The 20,885-nt window shown below is 42.9% G+C and overlaps 1 protein-coding gene across 3 annotated transcripts in view; it reads left to right on the top strand.

Moving 5' to 3' along the window:
• The window catches only part of LOC111142742 (low density lipoprotein receptor class A domain containing 4), a 431,898-nt gene that overhangs the window by 236,730 nt on the left and 174,283 nt on the right, over window positions 1–20,885 (top strand). For all 3 annotated transcript variants that reach the window (XM_022496037.1, XM_022496035.1, XM_022496036.1), the window contains exon 4: window positions 566–706. In XM_022496037.1, the coding sequence (XP_022351745.1) occupies window positions 566–706 (141 nt within the window). The remainder of the gene's footprint in view (window positions 1–565; window positions 707–20,885) is intronic.

Genomic DNA, 20,885 nt, shown 5'->3' with positions numbered 1-20,885 from the left:
TATAAAGTCAGTGCTACCCCTACCTGCTATTAAAATTGGTTTTTCTTAGGCATGAGATGAATGAATGCCAGAGAGGTTAAATATTTTGTTCAGAGCTTCACAACATCCAGTGACAAGTTGGAAATAAAATATACGAGCCTCCTTTTGTTAAGCTTGAGCTCTCAAGTTCTGCTGGACCCATAGCTGCTGCTTCCAAAGCTCCCCACATTCTTGGAGGCTTGGGAAACTGCCACAGATGCGTTCACGCAAAATAAGAACCCTATATCTATGACTTTTGCAGGGCAGGTCATGGAAAGAAAGCACCTGTGTTATTCATTTTTGGATTAGAGACATGGAGTGAGTAATATACCGCAGGCCCCAGAGTTCTCCTGGCTGGGACACCGTCTTGTGTGTTTCATAGGATGAAAGTCCTTACCAAGAGAGCCCTCTCTGAGTTCAGTTTTTTAGTATCTACACATAGACTGATTTCCCAAATTAACCATGGCACACAAATAGGGAGGGGGGAAAAATTCAAGAACATCAAGCTTGCATTGACTACTTTATGCTCTATATTGTATTTTTTCAGAGTGCAAATTCACCTGCACCAGCGGTAAATGCTTGTATCTTGGTTCACTGGTCTGTAACCAACAGAATGACTGTGGGGACAACAGTGATGAAGAAAATTGTCTCCTGGTGACCGAGCACCCACCTCCTGGCATCTTCAACTGTAAGTCCCTCCTACTTACCTTGGTATCGTTAAGTCGGATTCTGTTTTTTGAAATGGTTAGGAGGTGGGGTCATAGGGAAAGGGAAAGGATGTTGATTTTTGGTTAAGAAAAGAGAGTTTGTACTTTCACAAAGGGATTTTTTTTTCTTTCAATATAGAAAGATGGTGTGTCTAAAAGTGGAAAATTCATTCTACTTTCAGAGATGGCCAGTGGTGCTGTGTTTTGGAATAGGCTTTGACTACTTAGAAACACTAAGTGGATAACAAACTGAGGGTTTGGAGGGGAAGGGGGTGGGGGTTGGGTGAGCCTGGGGGTGGGTATTAAGGAGGGAACATATTGCATGGAGCACTGGGTGTGGTGCATAAACAATGAATTTTGGAACACACACACACAAAAATTAAATAAAGTAAAAAAAAAGAAAAAAGAAATAATATTTTGGGTTAGTATTCATGTCAGTTTTGTAGAAAGTTTTTAGAGTAATTTAAGATAATGATTTTAAAATTTTAAATAAGCAAAGAAAGATATTTGGAGAGTTCATAATTTATCATGTAATTAAAATAAGAAAATAGAAAAATTTATATGGGACTTGAAAAAGGTTCTGATTTTGTGTTTTTCTGTTTGGCACTAGATGGAAAACAAGTTAAGTAAGGTGTTTACATGTGTGAATCCCAAGGCCGAGGCTTTGAGCATTTCTTGAACTTGAAAAGGTGAAATCAGAGTTTGAAGTTCATCGTTGTTTTGATCTCATGGTTTTTATGAAGAGAAAGGAGTAAGAAGTCAGCTTTGAAACACTGCTGAACTTCTCTTAGGAAACTTGTTTTCTTGAGCTAAGTGAAGTGGCTTAATGATGAGAATGTCTTTGAAATAACAGGTCCAAAAGGGATGTTTTCTCCTCTTCATGGGGTCCTACTAAAATCATTTGTTGAAATTTGCTTCTTTCCCAAGTTTTACTGCCATTATTTTGAAAAGTTATATTTGTTTTTTTATTTACAGATTTAAAATTTTTGTTATGGCTATCAGACTGCATAAATACTAATACTGTAATGTGAAATGAGAGGAGATTTTTAAAAAAAGAAATGGTTTTCTCTATTCTTGCTTTATTTTAATATTGAAAGCAAACTCAGAAAGTGACTGTTCCTAGTGAGATTTAAGCCTTTTATTTATGCTTGCTAAATTCTGGAGTGTAATAGTACACTAATTCTTATCAAGTTTTTCTGTTGTCAGTTTGTTTTTTCTTATATTGACTGTCCTTAGAGTCCCATCTCTATACTTTGAGAAGACAATTTAAGGTTAAGAGTATACTTTCTTGGTGTTTGGTCCTTGTGTTTCTTGTGGTGATATTTTCAAAGCCCTTGTGCCACATCTTGGTTGTGGAGAGCAGAGTTCCTTTGACTTTCTAGAAGCAATAACTGAGTAACCTTATGGTCATCAGTACTGTAATTTGCATAATGCTGTTTGCCTGGACACAGGGTAAGGATCTCCACAGTGAATTGTCCTGCCTACTGCAAGTCTGCCTGTTGGGTTGGGATCCAGGCCACAGCACTCAACTAATAATGGGGCAGCTCTGTGACCTTATCTGCAAGATGGAGCATGAGAATGAGCATTCTAAGGATTAAGTGGAATGGTCATAAAGCACATAGAATCTTGCTGGTACTAAGCACTTGATGTAGGTCAACTAGACTCAAGTCAGTGGGTCATAGAAGAAAAGAACAATGTAAAGGCAATTTTTTGTTTCTCCGGACTTGAGTAATAGCAAACACATTACATGATAAACTGTGGAGAGAGTTTTAAAATCATATGCTACTTTCACTAGATTGGAGAGTTCTGTGTGAAAAGCAGGCAGACCAAACCTTTGGCCCTCTAACCTGGGGCACTTTGGAGACTGTTTCTCTGTATCTTGAAGGTGCTTCCCCTTCACTTCAGGGTAGTTCAGCTGCAGTCCTCTTACTATATGGAACCCTCCTTTCCTTTCCCTTTCCTTCCCTTCCCTTCTTCCCACCTCTCCCTTTTTCAAGAGTAGTACTTTCTGGTTTTTAAAGCCTATTTCCAGGTATCTTTTTCATTCATTTTTAATGATCTGAATGCTTTAATTTTGCTTAAAGCTAGGTGAAGGAGTTACATCTATAAATGTCTCCACGTTGTCCAGGCAGCCACAAAAGTTTATCCTACTAGGAACCTTAAGATCCTGTTGACAAACTGTCAGTCCCTGCTGTTCAGATATAACTAAAACTTGTTGTGTCCTTTTAGCTAAAATGGGAGATTAAGACAAAAACCGGGAGACATAAGAACAAAGTTTAAGACCATGGCTGTGGCTTCAAGTAGACTTGGGTTCAAGTTCCAGCTTAAGGAAGTGACTAAACCCCTTTAAGACTTAGTTTTCTTTTTTGTGTAAGGGGAATAGTTCTCTGCCATATAAGGTTGCTGTGAGAATTTAAGTGAAATGATATACATGAAAAGCATAGTCTATATAATCGCATCATTACTCTTATCATCCTTACTCATTGTGTGGCCATTTCTTGGGGAGGTGGACCACCATGGCTTGTGTCCTCTGTCTCTAATGCCAGAGTCAGTCTTCATATGTAACAGGACTTTGCAGGTATCCAAAGGTGAGTTCATCTTTACAGATTCTAGATGCTTCCTACCGACTTCTCCCTGCTCAGCTGAGGGCAGCTTGCTCTGATCTGGCCAGCAGCCCCCTCTGCACTCTTTTCCCCCAGTTCTTCATAGGCACCAGAGGGAAGCTGGGTTCCCTTGTCATATGGGACACCTGCTCTGAGTTTATTGTCACCGGTGTGTTCTTTGTTGTCAGGAGTCTTTGGGAAGAGTTGTAGACTCATTGCTCTTTGTTGATGCTGGAAGATGATCTAATATTGAGAGAATATATTTTCTTCCCCATACCTACTGGGCAAGAATGTAGAATTAACAAAGGATATGTTATTTCCTGTTAATAGCTGCATAGCAAGGGTTAGAGGCTCTCTATTTGAAAGTGGGTTTTAATGGATCTACCAACACATTTCCTCCAGTAGATGGACAGTATGCCCTTCACAGAGTACTAACTCTGATGATGAGGCTCTCCATCCTCTCTGCCTCGAGAACTTCAAGTTCTACAGGAATTCTTACTTATAAAATGTCACATTCCAGAAAAATACATAGTGCTTCCTCCTTGTTCCTGTTTAAGAACAAGATTCATTTACTTGACCTGCTTTGTTCCCACCTGTAGGGAACATTCAGCGTTCTGCTATTTGGTTGTGCTTACGATAAAGCAAACTGGAATCTTCTGGATTTCCAGATGAGCTAGACTCCGTTTTTTGCCTATGTTATTGGCTGTGAGCATGCACCATGGCTAGGATGTTTGGGTCATCTCTGTCTCATTTGATATTTACTAAAATTTACCCTAGATTAAAGTTAGAAAGAAAAAGTTACTGTCATTTGTGAGGTCATGAATGCTAATAATAACAGAGGCACTTACAGTAGCTCTAACTAGCTTTTCCCTTGAAAAAATGTTTTTGCAACCTAAACTGGGTGGGTTTTTTGTTTATCTGTTTCAGTTTTAATGAAGAGTCTATTTTATTTGACAGAGAGAGTGCACAAGTAGGTAGAGCACCAGGGAGAGGGAGAAGGAGGCTCTCAGATGAACAGGGAGCCCGATGTGGGGCTCAATCCCAGGATCCTGGGATCATGACCTGAGCCAAAGTCAGATGCTTAACTGACTGAGCCATGCAGGAGCCCCTAAACTGAGTGTTTTTGCCTGCTTTATCTGCTTCACTAACTATGGTTAGGTCATCCATTGACTGAGGTTGGTTTATTTTTCCATGAGCCTCAAAGGGTTTACATAGATGTGGAGGACTAGGCTGGTGTTGGTTGTCTCAAAAGGAAAGAATTTTCCTGGATGCACTTTTTTTAATAGAAGAGGAAAAATGTTGTCAGCCTAAATTGCCAGTTTTTTCTCATGTCTTTTCTCTTGGCTGCTCCATCAAAATATTGTACTCCTGAGCACTAAAGATACAAATTATACAAATAAAATGATTTATTGTATAGAAAAATAAATTTATTTTTATACAAATTATTATATTTACAAAAAAATTATTAAGTGCCTTCTTTGATCATTGTACCAGGAATTGTGTGGGATGAAGAAAAACATAGATCCTGTGACCACAGTGTTGATGGTCAAGTTGGGGAACTGGAAGATAAATACAAGCATAGGATAGTGAGAGCTAAGCAGTTCTAGTATTTTGTGGTTCAGTAGGTTAGAGAGAATTATTTTGGTTGGACGAGTAGTCATGGTGACTTTCTGGAGGAGGTGTGCAGGGAGGCATGGAGAGGGACAGAGTGTCAGGGTCAAGGATAGCACGATTGTGGGAAGAAGGATGGGGTAGCAGGTCGCCTGAGATAGGGTGGGAAAGGTGGGTTGGGCCCATAGAGAAAAGCCAATAAGTCATGCTACACTTTCTGTCCATCTCTGAAAAGCACTGAGCTGCCTGTGGGTCTGCTGTGCGTGTGTGGGGGAGAGCTGCACAGCTCACCTGTCGCCCTGGGTTTTGCTTGCATTGCTGCTCCCAGACTTTCAGTGAACCCTGCCTCACCATTCCTACCAGGCTGAGTGTTTCCTGTTACATGACATTTTCAAAGCCCCTGTGCCACATCTTGGTCAGGGAAAGCGCAGAGTTCCTTTGACTTCCCAGAAGCAATCATTGAGTAGCTTTGAGAAGAGCCATGTCCTTTGGGAAGGTTGGCAAGAACAACCCTTCCTTAAGCAATCACAGCTAAAGAATTCATGCCGCTAGACCTTAAGAGTAAGCCCAAAGTTGAAACGAAGCCAGCAGTTAATCAGAACAACTTTCACTTTCAGCATCAGTGGAATTTCCAGTTAACTGAGGGGGTCTGATTCAGGGAAATCGGGGAGTGGAGGAGCTCCCATCTCAACGGGAGGGAGAAGTTGCTTCTTTCTCCATAGGTGGTCCCATAAAACTCAATCTCAAAATCCAATGAACTAAAGCTAATAAAGTGTACCCAATTAAGCCAGGATTTTAACTTCAGGACTTTTGAAGAAGGACATTTTTTTTGGCCCAAGGCCATTTAGGGTAGTGACAACCAAATAAAATAAAATTTAACATATTAAAACCTGAGTTGAGTGTCTTTCTTCCCAAACCAGTTCTTCTCACAGTCCTCTCTCCACCCCTGCCCCACACTGAAAGGGACTTGCACCTAGGCTCAAGTCACCTTTAGGCACTGAGCTATACTACCCTGTGCTTCGCCTTCCTGTCTTCTGCCAGCTCTCTCCACCTTGCAAGTATGTTTGTTTGTTTGTTCATTCATTCATTCAGTTTTCTTAAGATAGAATTGACATACGGCACTGTGTAAGTTGAAGGTATATAGCATAAGGATCTGACTTACGTATATTATGAAGTGATTACCACAGTTTTTTATATTTGGGACCAGGCTCATAACCATGGGGAAAACATACTCACAACCAGGCTTCACAAAGACCGGACCTTTTTTTTTTTTTTTTTTACTGAAATTATTTCGGTAAACATTAACAGCCACTACTGTCAACTATCCCGTCAGAGTTCATATTTCTTCAGTTGTCTCATACATGTGTATGTTGTTTTAATCTGTTTGCAGTTTATTTGAACCAGGATCCAAAGAGGCTCCAAGTATTTCTCCAAGAGAGATTGATATGCCCTTCAAGAATTTTTTACTCTATAGTATACCCCCTAACTTCTTGTAATTTTTGGTAGAAGGGTCTGGGTTGTGTCTTCTGTAGGGCTTCCATACTCAGGCTTTTGCTGACTGCTTTCTTTTGAAGTCACTACATGTGCTCCTCTAGCCCCTCTAATCCCTGTCAGTTGGTAGTTACATCTAGAGTTTGAGGAGATTTACATTTGAATATTGTGTGTGTGAAGTGGCTTCACCAGCACCATTTTCTTCCTTCCCAGAGGCCCATTAGTCATGAGGGGTTGCAAAATGGTCATAACCTAATTCTGTCACTTTTTTTCTCCATTTACTAGTAGGGAATGCTTCTATAAAGTGAAACTCCCCATTAACTATGTGATTACCATATCATATAGGATCAGTTTTCTTTATAATGAGAAAGTTCCCTATCACCCTTCACAGATAACCAATGAGATTTTCTTTATGTGTCATTATGAACTGATGAATTAAAGCACATTTTAAAAAAGGTTTTATTTATTTATTTGAGAGAGAGGTCACCAGCAGGAGGAGGAGCAGAGGGAGAAGCCGACTTGCTGCAGAGGGCGGAGCAGAGGAAGAGGGAGAAGCAGACTCCCCACTGAGCAGGAAGCCCTACCTGGGGCTCCATCCTGGGACTCCAGGATCTTGACCTCAGCCAAAGGCAGACATTTAACCAACCCAGCTACCCAGGGGCTCCTAAAGCACATTTTATATATATATATATATAATATATATATATATATATATATATATATATATATATATATATATATATCGATCCTTTTGGGAAACCCCTCTGCTGCACTTGGGGTGACCCAACACCTGGGTCTTATCCAGGATTCTGGATCCCCAGTGGTCTGTTTAAACAGGTGAAACTCCAGGAGTGGAGGGTCTGTCCAATTTCCCAGCGCCGAGGAGCCTCATGAGCTCACTCCCTCATGCCTGCTCCTTCACCTCACCCTGTTGATCCTTTATCTCCCTTGCACTCTGAGCTTCCTACAGCCCTATACCTCTGAGCCCCCCACCTTCTGCTGTACCCAGTGTGCAGACCCGAGGGCTATACTCTGCTCTCCTAAACCCTGAGCATCCAAAGCTGAAGCAATGATTTTTTTCCTCCACCCCAGACCAGTTTCTCATTTGGCATCTTTTTTAGTGTTTTGGCCAGCTGCCTGTTATATCAAGTTGGTCACCCTTCCTCTGATCCCCTCCCCAAAGCCAGAAACAATTTCTCCTGCTTAGAACCCTGCAGCACTTGGTGCCCTTCCTAAGGTGCTGTCTGTTCTGCGTGATCATAACGTGTATACGAGTATAGTTCCCACCAGATAGTAAGCTCTTTGAAGGCAGGGGCTATGCTTATATCTTTGCAATACTGATACTGCTAACATAGCATGGACAGCACATATATGGACACATAAGAAGTGTTTATTGTATTCAATTGAAAACCATTTATCCTTCCTCTGTTATTTCTCAGCATGCTATAGGCATGACCTTCAGTGAACAGGAACTATAAGGTTTTCTGCGGTAGCCCTGGTGCCCACAGTAGCGTGTGGCATAAACAGCATGGTGCATGGCATATACAGCATATGGTATGTGACATGTATAACATATGGTAATGTGGCCACTATATAGCATATAGTGTATGGCATATATGGTATATAATACATATAATATATATCATGTGGTTCATGGCCCTGTATGTATATACTGAGTGAATGGATGAATGTGATTATTTTAGAAAACTCAGGTCAGAGGATGTAAAGAAATTTCTGTTTGCATGGCCAAGTACTCTGCTGATGGAACCGAAGAGTCAAAAATAATCTATACAATCCTGGCAGCCTGCGTGATAGGATACAGAAAGAGATGACAATAAGGTCTATCCTCCAAATCATCTGTCATTGCAGTATATATTAGGTTACCATAAACACCCAAACTAACCAGAGTATAAGCCTACTTTAGTTTATCCTGTGACCAACAGTATCATAGACTTACTGCTTTTTGGAGGTCAAGATTTCCCAATACAGCAACCCTCTGAATATCAGTCCTCGCCTTCTGAATATCCCCGTGCTTTATATGAAGGGCTGGTTCGTGCCAAGCCCGGAAGAGATGTGAAATACTTCCTGCAGGTCCTAAAGAAGTGTGAGTGAATGTGCTAGGGTGTGTGAGTGTGTGTGGTCTATGCATACACGAGTGTGTAAGTATGTAAGTGTGTCTGTGTGGGCATGGTGTGTAGCTTCACTTACCTGATTAGTCCTACCAGGGCAGGTTCCAGTTTTATGCCAATGCATCCCTAGCATCCTGGGTTTCTTATTACTCCTGGAGAACATATTTTCCTATAGATCCAATGTTTTGAACTGTGATCAGGGTCCCAGGCTAGCTCTACAATTTATTTAAAATATATAAATTATAATATCAAGTCCCAAGTTCCAATCCTGCAGTCATCCTTACTGATTGTAGCTTTCAGCAAGTTGCTTCACCTCTTCCTATCTTGATTTTCTCATTCGTAGAATGATGATAATGATATTGGTATTTCCTTCAAAGCGTTGTTCTGGGGATTTAATAAAATAGTTTAGGTGACGCAATTATAACAATGCCTGGTACATAGTAAATGCTCAATAAATATTACATTTACAGCCCTGTTTCTCTGTTTGCTGTCTTTTAAAATTCATTTTGAAATAATTTTCAAATAATAAAGTTATAAATTTATCCTTTTTATCATTCTGTCTCTATATATTAACATTTTCATTTTTTTCCTGAACCAGTTTATAGTAAGTTGTAGACATCATGCCTCTTTATCTCAAAATCCTTCAATGTGTATTTCCTAAGAAAAAGAAAAAGTCTCTTTCATAATCATGACATAGTTACCCAAATCCCCAAAATGTAATGTTAGACACAGTACTATTTTCCAATATATAGTCACATTAAACTCTTGCCAGTTGCCTCAGTCATATCTTTTGTAGATAATTATTTGTATTTCTCAGCAAAGTCTCAGCAGGAATACTGCTTGTGAGGAGTGTGCCCTGGGACACCTGTCAGATCCCTCCCACTCAATCTCTTCGTCATCTCGAATGCTAAAGAACGGAAGCGCACACCAGGAGCTCTCTGACCCTAGTTTTTTACCCACTTCTGGTTCCCATGTGTTTCATCAGAAACACTGCTCCCTTTCTCTGATGACTAGTGTGCAGTGGGGGCTGGGGTGTGTACAAAGAGTTTATCTGAAGGCTTGCAGCTTCAGGGGTGGGGATAAGGTAGGCAGAGAGCTGACCTTACTGAGTGCCAAGTGTTTACATGCATCATCTCATTTATCAAAACCATCCTAGAAAAGTTCTCATAGGAAATAGTGCTCAGAGAGGTTAGATCATTTATTCAGACTCACACAACTAGGCTGTGTGGTTAGGTTGTGGTTTTGTTTTTGTTTCTGGGTATTTTTTTCTTTCATGATTTCACGATTTTTTTTTTTTTTTTTTTTTGAAGAAGCTAAGGATTTACTCATCCATTTTTAAAGATTTGTAGCATTTGGGGCTGGAGATCAAACAGGATGTTATTATGAAGGCCCATAGAAGTGAGTGTTCTAAGAGCAATAATTTATACGACAATTTTTAATCGATCTATAGATGATGATAATCTTGGTTTCATCCTGGATTTTCAAATAGATTACAAAAACTTAACCCAGTCGTGCTAGTATGTCGGGGATCATTGGGTTTCTTCCACTAATTAATTAATTAAAACCTCCTTCAATTCTGCCCAAGCTGTGTACTATTTACATGATTTGGGGGAAATCAGTTTCCCGCTCTAACTTTCCCCACTGGGACAGGGTGATGACAGCTACCCTATAAACATGACAGATTGTGTGGCTCAAGCTGGACGGGACCCAAAGAGCGGAGCAGCTCTTTCTGCCATTACTCTCCCCTTTTCACCTGCTGTGAGCCCCAAGAGCCCTCCTTGGCCAGATGTGGGCTTGCAGCCCTAGACCCCTTAATTCCCTGCTGATCTTGTGTGCACACCAGGGCCCCTTCAGGCCCTTCAGCTGTCCCAGTGGACGGAGGCCCCTGCCTGTTTCCAGGGCCCTTAAGCAACTCAGCAGCTTGAACTCTTGATACTGCTGACTGCAGGGAGGGAGGGACATGGGTCTTCCAGTGTCTTGCACTGTCCTTGAGCACGGCGGGGTGGCTGGTGTACTGGAAGTCTCGCTTGGTGAATTCTGGTTTACGTCAGTCAAGGCCGGTAGGAGAGGCCGCTTTCAGTAAAGCAAGCTGTTCTACAGAGTGGTGTCTATTTTTTGACAGGGCTACCCACCCCTTTTTCAACTCAAAAAAAGAAAAAGAACCCACGACAAAACAATTATCGACTTGCACGAAAATGATCCAGGATGGTATTTAAAACGAGGCGAGGAGAAGGGATACGCATTTCTTCAGCTGAGTGGGATCAAATTCCAGGTTATCACTGGCAACATTCCACCTGGATGGGTTTCGTAGGGTGAGGCCGCCCGAGGAGGCACTAGCAGCCGGCTCACCCTCCTTCACTGCTGAAGGCAGGGGGTGGGGGATGAGGGGCAGAGGGGCTCTTCCCTGGCCCTCCCCTTTGCTTTGCTGCCTTTGTTTCTCCAAGACAGTTTTCAGATCAATTAAAATCTTGTCGGGTCTTGAAAGGCAATTCTGCCTTTTCAGATAAACAAAGGCAGAGAACAAATGGGAGGGCAAGTTTCCATAAACCTGAGGCATCATTTCCTCCTGCTGTGACACTAAATTTACGTGGATAAAAACAACCTCTTAGATTTACATTTTGATTCTGTGACTGCTTTCATGTGTGCAAGGGCTGTCCCACTTCAGAGGAAATTTATCCACTTCTTTAAATATTTAGTAGTCTAGCGTGGATGTTAATGAAAGTCTGGCGGTGCTATTTTGAGAATTGCAACAATGATAGTAATTTTCAGTGTCAGATTCCTGCTTCGCAAAGGGAGAGAGGGATGGGAGGAGGAGGAGGGAAAAATGGTTTCAGTTCTAATAGAGTTTGCCATCCGCTGGGCCGTGCCAGACAGATGGGTCATGAATACTGTCTAGACGCTCTCTGCCTGAGCGAAGCCCTGGTCTCTAAGGACACCCAATGAGACGCCCGCTTAAGTAACCGGGGAAAGTCAGGGCAAGCTCTCCTGTAATCAGATAGAAATCAATGTGGATCCTGCTTCCTGGGGGAGGCCAAGGGCTGTGGGTGGCGGGTGGTTAGATGTGGAGGGGGGTGTTAAGAGAAAGCACCCTCTGTTACTGATCAATTTCAGTGCAAACTTGACTAATATTAGGCATTAGGGAGAGTGTGAAAGGAGAGTTGTAGTATGATAACGCTATTGATTTAAACTGTACTCGGCCACAGAATGCAGAATGATTTAATTCAGACATGGTCCTTGGAAGGCCAGGGAGCAGAAAAGGAGGGTGACTTCTCAGAGCATTAAGACAAGGACACAGACCATTGGGTGACCTGTATTAATTATGGGTATTGATGAGCAGGGTACTAAGACTGTCCATCCTGACTGTTCATTTTCTAGGGTTTAGCCTCTTCATTAAGAAGGATTTTAGAAACTCGCTTGGCTTGCTTTTGTTTCTCATGAATCTTAGAATTTTCCAGAGCTAGACCTCATCACAAGCTGCTGTGCTAATGGGGCCGTAGGAAATGAGATAAAAATCTCACAAGGGCCCTGCTTGGTCGAGCTCTAGGATGTGGCTACTTTCCAGTGGTCATTTTACCCCACATTTCCCCAGTGCCAGGAGTTTACATGATGTAAATAGTGAGCTTCTGTTCACAGAAACTCACAGTATAAATGTGATGGTGGCCGTGGGGAAGGGGCTATTGCTAACAGGATGAAATTATGGGGAAGGTGAGGGGACCACCATTGAGAAGAGCATGACTCAGCTCAGCTGCAAAGGGCTTCATTGTTGGGCTTGATGTGAGCAGTTCATTTATGTGCCTTAGAAGAGTTACCACAAAGGGTCTGCAGTAAAGCTCGGAAAGGACCATCTTTGAGTAATTGCAAAAATACAGCCGAAATAAACCATCTTGTGACATGTCCTGTGCTGCAGAGACAGAGTTGAGCCCCCCACCCCCGCCCTGCATGAGAGCAAGACCTCTGAATGAACCACCTGGGCTCATAGCTCTTTCAGCCACGTCTCAACCAAGACATGGGCATAGGCTTTTAATTTGGAAAAAAAATTCCAACAACATGGATTTTTTAACAATAATATATTTTTTTCACTTCTTCATCCATTCTTGTTATGTTCTAAGAGCAGAGGGCACAGTAGACAGTTTCTGATTCTTCCTTCCAGAAAGAAAAGGAAAATCAGTGAAGAAAAATATTCTCAAAGTACATAACTCCTGGAGAGGGAAGCATGAAATCCTGTGTTCCAGAGCTGTAGCCATAAGCAGTGAGCAAGTCTGTCCTTGCTCCAAAATGTCTCTTCTCAGAAATACTGCTGAGGTTGCCTAGAAGGTGTGGTGGTCCTTCAGAAAGGCACCTTCTTTGCCTAAAACTTTTGCCTGCTGTCTCCATCAGACTTTTACACTTATGGCAAAAGTGTTATATATACCCTTTAGATAACCTATAAGAAGTGTCCCAATTGTGGCAACAAGTTATAATGTTAGGAGAGTGATGTCCGCTCATATGGTCGGCCTTGGGTGTCTGGAAGGGGAACCACAACACTTGGCAGAACCCACAACACCTCTTGGTTCTGATCACTTAAAATCAGAGAAACAAAACATGCATCTGCCTGTTTTAAAGACTCCAGAGATTTTGTGGGGTGACTTGTGGGCTTATGTATGTGCCTTGGCTAAGAGAATGTGGTATTGTTCCCCCTCTTTGAGAAAAGGCCCCTGCCTTCACATTGGCACACACCTATTATGGAAGGGTGACTAGGCATGTTGCCTCCAGATCTGTGTCTTTTTAGCAGGCGCTCTGGGCTTCCATTATTTGATTTGATTCTAAAAAAGGGAAGAGCAAGGAACTTGAGCTAAGCCTCTGACCATTTTTCCTCCTTAGATCTTGGAGGGGAAGGCCAGGTATTGTTCCTAGAAGGTACAGCAGTGGGGTTTGCTTACAACAAGCCTGTCCAACCAGTGTGGTTTTGAAGCAGGCAGCAGGTTGAAGTCTGGTGGCAGCTCTCTCTTATGGGGGGAGTGGCTGAGCCAGGCAGGGACAATTGTTTACCTCTGTGATGTGATTTAAGTCTTTGTCTGTGACTTGACATGGTTTTCCACAGAAGGGCAACTAAGGAAAATGTGCTTCTTGGAGACACACTCTTCTTTCTGTTAGGTATGCTTAGAAGATAGGAATGTTGAGTGTTGCCTGTTCCATGGGAAGAGAGCTTGGCATGACACTAAGTTTTTAAAGGCCAATCTGACCTTAGGAGATGGGAGAATCTTTACTTTCTTAGACCTATCAGTGCATCCTGCTTACCCTCACAAGGCCATCAGGAGCCAGTGGCCAGAATCCAGGAACTACCTCCTCATGCTCTTGTAGTTCCATGTTTGTTCTTATGTTGAGACATTTTAATCTGGAAATAATAGGAACTGATGCCTAGTGTAATTAGCTTCTCCCAGAAAACAAGATACCAAGACCAATTACTCTTTAGAAGTTGAAAGAGAATTAGTCATTGAAAGATAATATCTAGACAGGAAGCTTGAAAATGTTCTAGATACATTTAATGTAGTTGCTTGCAGAAAATGATGTACTAAATAGTAGCAACGTGTCCTTTTTGGGAGGCATATTTCATGGAGAGTATTTTTGTGATTGTTGAATATGTAAGAGGCATTGGGGTGGGGTGATGGGGTGGGTGTAGGTATACAGAATATGGTTTCTGTTTTCCATCTGTTTCCATCTAGTGCTAGTGGTGGGACAGCTCAGGGCAGACCTCATCATGGGGTTTTCTAGAGAACTCTCATTTTCCTGAGAGGCAGGACGGGCCGGAAGCACAGGTAGGGGAATGGGTGTGCAGGAATGTCATGTAGGAATTGCCATGATAAGCCAGATTGCTTGGAGGTAAGGGATGATTTTGAGGAGCATTACTAGAAAAGGCAGGTTGGGGCCAGATCCTAGAAAGCCAGGGATATTAGGCCAAGTAGTTTAATTCTCTGTCCTGAAGGAAGTCATTGAAAGTTTTTGAGTAAGGGAATAAGGTTATGCTACAAAGCGATTACATGCAGGAAGATTCTGAGGATCACCTAGCCCAGTGCTTCTCTTTATAGACTTGGGAACTTTAAACTTAGGGAGCGTAAATAACTCTCTCAAGGTCACAAAAATAGCCAGTGGCAGAGACCCTGACATGAATACTTTCTATCTCTTAGACCAGTTTTCTTTCCACTGTATAATGGCTCCATGCTAACTTCAGGTGAGACAGTGACAGGGAAAGACAAAGAATGAAGAGGGAATCACCTGGAAGGACGCTTCTTCACAAAGTAGGTGGCCTTCGTGTGATCTTGGTATGTGCCCCATGAGGTCAGCGACACAGAGACATAACTCAGAAGGTTGTAAGAGGGGGTAGGCACCCAGCACATTCATGACAAGTGGCACTTTTTTGAGTATAGTCTATTGCTATGATATTTGTTAAGATGATGTAGGAAGGGACAGCTGGGTGGCTTAGTCGGTTGAGCATCTGATTTCAGCTCAGGTCATGGTCTCGGGGTCCTGGGATCTGGCTCTGCATTAGTCTCCACACTCAGCGGGGACTCTGCTTCTCCCTTTCCCTCTGCACCTGCTTGTGCCCTCTGTCTCTCTATCTCTCTTTCTCTCTCTCAAATAAATGAAATCTTAAAAAAAAAAAAAAGATTATGTAGGAAAAAGACTTTGGAGGAATCTGGGCAAGCCACATCAGAAGATGAATAGCTAGACAGTGAGCCCAGCTTGGAGGTGTCCCTTAGTGTGGGGTGGCCCCAGTGTGGGCCCCGCCTATGCCTCTGCAGGCTCCATCATTTCTCTAATGTTGGCCCAGCACAGTGCCTGGCAGCCCTATGAGGCTCTCTGGCCATGAAGGAAGGGGAAGGGGGAAGGAGGAAGGGAGGCCCTGCATTCTTTTGGGCAGGGGGTGCCTGTGAGAGGTCAGTGGTTGACTCCAGAACAAGGGGAGGATCCCAGGGACAAGTCTTTGAGGGAGCTGGGATCCAGCATAGAGAAGGGGAGAAACCTCTTCCTGGGAAACTCGGTGCTAAGGGGGAGCAGTGCACTGAGAGGTATAGGGCGAAGAAAGATTACCTCATAGTGCGGGTCTTCACAGTAAGGGGGGCCCTGGGCTCTCCTGTCAGTCAGCCAGGGGCTGAGGAGTCATCATGGCAACATCTTTGTTGTACTTTGCAACTTTCTTTAAAAATTTTTTTTAATTTCAGTTTTATTGAGATATAATTCACAAATAAAATTGTAAAATATTTAAAGTGATATATATAAACACTGTGAAAGCCTTCCACACACCCCCCCATTAGTTAATTACGGGTCTATCACCTCACATTTATCTTTTTTTTTTTCTTTGGTGAGGATGTTTAAGTTCTAAATTAAGTTTAAATTTGTCTCCACAAATTTTCTTTCTACAATACAGCTCTTTCAACTGTAGTCACTCTCTTTCACACTAGATTCTCAGATCTTATTCATCTTAGAGCTGTAAGTTTATTCCCCTTTACCAACTTCTCCCTATTTTCCCTGCCTTCTGGGATGCATGTGAGTGAGATGTGTGTCATGGGATTTTGTTGTGTGCAGATAAAACATTTGAATAAGAGCAAGAATTAAATTTGTTTCTTTTTTTTTTTAAGATTTTATTTATTTGAGAGAGAGGGAGAGCGAGCGAGCATGAACAGTGGGGAGGGGCAGAAGGAGAGGGGCAAGCCTGTTCCCCAGTGAGCAGGGAGCCCGGAGTGGTGCTCCATCCTAGGATGCTGAAGTCATGACCTGCACCAAAGTCAGATGCTTAACTGAATGAGCCACTCAGGTGCCCCAAGAATTGTATTTGGAGAAAGATACAGAGTCTGGCTCTTTTTCCCTTTGAAAACAGTTGATGATAGACTGTGTTTTGTTTTGCTGCTCATGTGTTTGGTGTATGTTCATGCGCATGAACTATGGAAATCAGGGAATCTGTGAATTGTGTAGAAACTCTGGGTGTAATGTTTTTGGAAGGGACAGAACGCTTAATGAAGTTTTTCTTGGACGACCAGGACTGACACTTGTTTTTGTCATGGATGATGGTGAATTTGTGCTTACTGGTGTCACAGGAATGAGTTAGAATAGAGAAGCAGCAGCTCTGCTACTCTCTGTAGTGACCTTAGATCTTCAGCATCTTGGGCCTGGGGTGTCTTGGTCTGCTGGCAAGTAACATGGTTTTTGATCCTAGAGTCCCTTGTGGCTCAAAACAGCACCTGAATTGGTAACTTGACATCTGTTATTAACTTGAATGAGCTAAGTATTGGACACATTTATTCAAGAGACGTGTTTCTTGGTAAGCAATGTAATTACTTTCAGGTTTTTGAGAAAGGTGCTCATCAGGGTAGAACTTGTCTACCGGTGCCCGCTCAAATTAGAGCCTTCCTCTGTGTGATCAGCGCATTCATTCATTACAAAGTGCCAGGTGCTCCGTCTGCTTTTCCCACTGGTACCCCTTCTCATTACATCTCAACCTCCATCCCCAATATTGCTGTGTAATCTGTTCACTGGGGACAATAATGACGCAATGTGTGAATCCAGAGTCTGGCACCTAGTAGCACCTTGACAGAAATAGAAAGCTGTGATCTCAGCATTAAAATATGCTAACAAGCTGTAGGAGCTAATGGGTTCCGCTTTTACACTGCAGATGTTCATTCCCGTGCCTCTGCTGAGTGCGGGGACAGAACAGGAGGGTGTGCTGCTCATATCTCAGTGTCTGGTGGTAACTTTTGTTTACTGCAGTGTTATTCTCCATAAGGGACCTCCTGGCTCCTTTGTAAAGTACGCTGCCTTTCTGGGGCTAGAAATGATAGAAGAGCCCCCTTTAGTAAGACTGTTAGAGAGAACAAGAGAGCAGAGCCCATGTGGAGGAGAAATGTTAACGATAATGATAGGATGGTAGTCGTTTGATTAAAATAAATTAGATTTTGTGCTGTTTGTGGTTGATGTTTATCTAGACAGAATTTCTGAGCTCTAGAAGGAGGTTCTAAATGTGTTATATAAATGCATACAGAATTCTGGTATGCCAAATTTAAAGGGATGATTTAAGTGCATTACATTAAAATTTAAATATATAGAATTTTGAATTCCTATCTTACAGTTCTGTTCTGTATTTGCTTCCTGGCTCATATTAACAAGTGACTCCATTCTGTTCATAATCTTTGGTCTTGCTAATGCCAAGACACACCCTCAGCTCCCCCTACCCTTTATTTTTTTTGCTGTCACTTTGCAGAAGTCAACTGGATGAAAAGCATCGTCAGACTGAGTGGACAAGACAGCCAGGTGCTATCTGCTGCACAGGGACGGTAGTGTTTGTCCAAATTGTAGGATGACTCTCTCTGCAGGGAGGGTGGCAGGAGGGCATGCCTAGCCCGTACTGGGAGTCTTGCCTGGACCTGCAGCTGGCAGAGATGAGGTGGACAGGATGCTGAGTGCCAGGGTACCAGTCTAGGGCACACACACAGCAGGCCTTGTCCAGAAGATTCTGGGGACTGGGGGAGCACTGCCTTCCTATGACAGATGCTGTTATATTGGATGTTTTGTGTTGCCTTGGACTATACAACTCTGAGTCCAGAGATAAAGGTCATGATCATTTATATATTCATCCATTCATCAGATGTTCCCCTTGCATGTACACTAAGCTGTGCCTACCCAAGGTAGGAACAAGGCATAGGACCTAGTAGATATTCAACCAGTACTTATTATACCAGCCACTTTACTGGGTAATCCAGGGCATGGAAGACTTGGTGGTCCTCCCCTACAAAGGACACAAAGGACATAAAGTAGACTGATGCTGGGATACCTGTAAATACATAGTAGCTGGGGACAAAAGAGGAGTCAGAGCTGTCGAGGAAGGGCCTGGGGAGGCTCGGCAGAGGACCAAGCACGCTCAAGTGCATCCTGGGACCAGAACTCGGGTTGCTCCAGGCTCAGCAGGCAGGTCATTCTTCCCAGTGGGCATGTGGGCAAGGAGCCCAGGGTCTCTAAGCTTTGTGAGGGCTGACACGAGTCATGGAAACCTGAAAAATAATCGTACTGCCTCCCAGATAGGAAAAGAAGACCAGAAAATTGAAATGAACACATGTAATTAAAAGTCAGCATAAGGGGGGGGCGCCTGGGTGACTCAGTGGGTTAAGCCTCTGCCTTCGGCTCAGGTCATGATCTCAGGGTCCTGGGATCGAGTCCCACATCAGGCTCTCTGCTCAGTAGAGAACCTGCTTCCTCTTCTATCTCTCTTTCTGCTTGCCTCTCTGCCTACTTGTAATCTCTGTCTATCAAATAAATAAAATCTTAAAAAAAAAAAGTCAGCATAAGGTAACTGTACATCAACTAGTTGGTTGTGGTTGATTATCTCATGGGGGGTATGGGTGCACTTCAGTGGCTTGGGGTGCATATGTGAAGCTCTTGCAGATGCTGACATGGCCGTGGGCAGCCTGTGGTCAGAAGAGGCTGGAGCCTGCAGTGATCCCTGTTCTTGACTGAGAAGGTCCAGAAATACCAGGAGCTTCTCAGCATTATTCCATAGCCCAGACATCCCACTGAGGGCGTGTCCTCCTGACTTCCCATGTGTCTCCACTCTTCATGGAGGAGTTTTGAGCTTGGTCACTTTGTGCATGGACATAAGGCAGGTGCAAAAGGGCAGGTACTGAGACGTAACGCACCCCCCACCTCCTGCCACACACAAGGGCAGAGCATGTGTTTGCTCCTTTCTCCCTTCCACAGCTCCCAGTAAGCTGCCTAGGAGCTTGCCTGTCCACCTCCCCTTCACCTGTCTTCAGCCCCACACCAGTCAAGGAGGAGTGGGCACAGAGAGCTCCTAAAAAATGTGTGCACTGAACAGTAAAAATTTATCGAGAGGGGAGCCTGCTATGTGATAGTGACACGAATAAAGCCAGAGTCCCTGGTCTTTTGAAATTTACGGTTAGGCTTAGGTGGTAAGATGCTTCTTACTGTTAAAGGGCAATAGCAAAAGGAAAGCAAGGTAGACACCCATATCCTTACACACTGTCTCAGCCCCTTATTTGGCCAGTCCTGTGCCTCCCCCTCAGTTCCATCTACAAAGGAATGTTTGCCCTCGTCCTAGAATCTAGTTTGCCACCCTATCATGCCAAGATGATCCTCACGAGGCAAGACCCTCTTCCCACCAGAGAGGGGAGAGGGCTCCCCATCACCTGAAGAACAGAACAGTAGGGGAATTGCCAAGGGGACTTTGAAAGAGAAATTGTTCCCAGTGGCCTGATGGATGGCACTCTATCAACCTATATATACACACCAGGAGCATATTCTTCTGCAGTATCTCTCTCTCCAGTACAGTTTCTAGCAGTATGTCTCACCTGCAGTCAAGGTCACTAACGTATAATTGAGGAGACTATGTAAAGTGCTTTGCTGTGTAGTAGGAAACTCATCATAGGTTCTAATTAAAACCACAGTCATCCCTTCTTCAGGCTTTTCTTAACACATTATTATAATAAGTTTAGAAGGATATTTTGCTGTAGCAATTCTTTTTTCTGCTTCTCACACAGGAGCTAAACTTTGAAATGCACATCCTCTCATCCTTTACCCCTCATCTCTTTTCCCTTCCCTCCCTGCACCCTCCCCATCTGATTCCCTCCTTCACTTCTCTTATTTTCTTCTTTTCTGTCTTTTTTTCTTAAACTGGATGATGATCCCTGCTGTCTGTATTTAGGGCTATTTCAAATGAAATGTAGAGTGAAGGTTTCAGCAGAACTGTTACGCCACAGGGAGGAAGAGTGAATTTCAGGGGGAGACAGAGTTCTCCAGAGGGTACACAGCCCTATAACGGTGGCTCCTTCACAAAGTAGATGTGGCCTCTCTCTTTTTGGGATCTTTTCAGACACTAGGCATCTACCACACAAGTCAATGAAGACTTTGAGGTGCTTAGAAGTAAACACGGGCCCAAAGTGCAGAGTGACCAAGGGTCTGTGTGATGTGTGTTGGTGGGTAGGCGGTACATGTCTGTAGTTTACATTTTTGTTTATTTAAAAATGCTCTTCTGACCTTCTAAATTGTAAATTTGAAAGATCTGTTAGAATCCTGAGATGGTTTTTCAGGAACCAAGCTTCACTTATAAGACTCCAGCAACCACCTCTTCTTTCTGGATGCAGCTGTCCATCATTGTATTGTATTTTACAAGATTTTATTTTATAAGATTTATTTATTTAATTTATTTTTATTTTTTTATTATGTTATATTAGTCACCGTACAGTAAGTACATCATTAGTTTTTGATGTAGTGTTCCATGAAAGATTTATTTAGTTATCTGAAAGAGAGAGTGCATAAGCAGTGGGGTGGGGGTGGGGGGGAGG

This window comes from Enhydra lutris, unplaced genomic scaffold (assembly GCF_002288905.1).
Source record: "Enhydra lutris kenyoni isolate GAN:26980312 unplaced genomic scaffold, ASM228890v2 scaffoldscaffold8, whole genome shotgun sequence".
Lineage (NCBI taxonomy): Eukaryota > Metazoa > Chordata > Mammalia > Carnivora > Mustelidae > Enhydra > Enhydra lutris.
This window is presented reverse-complemented; position numbering and strand designations above follow the sequence as displayed.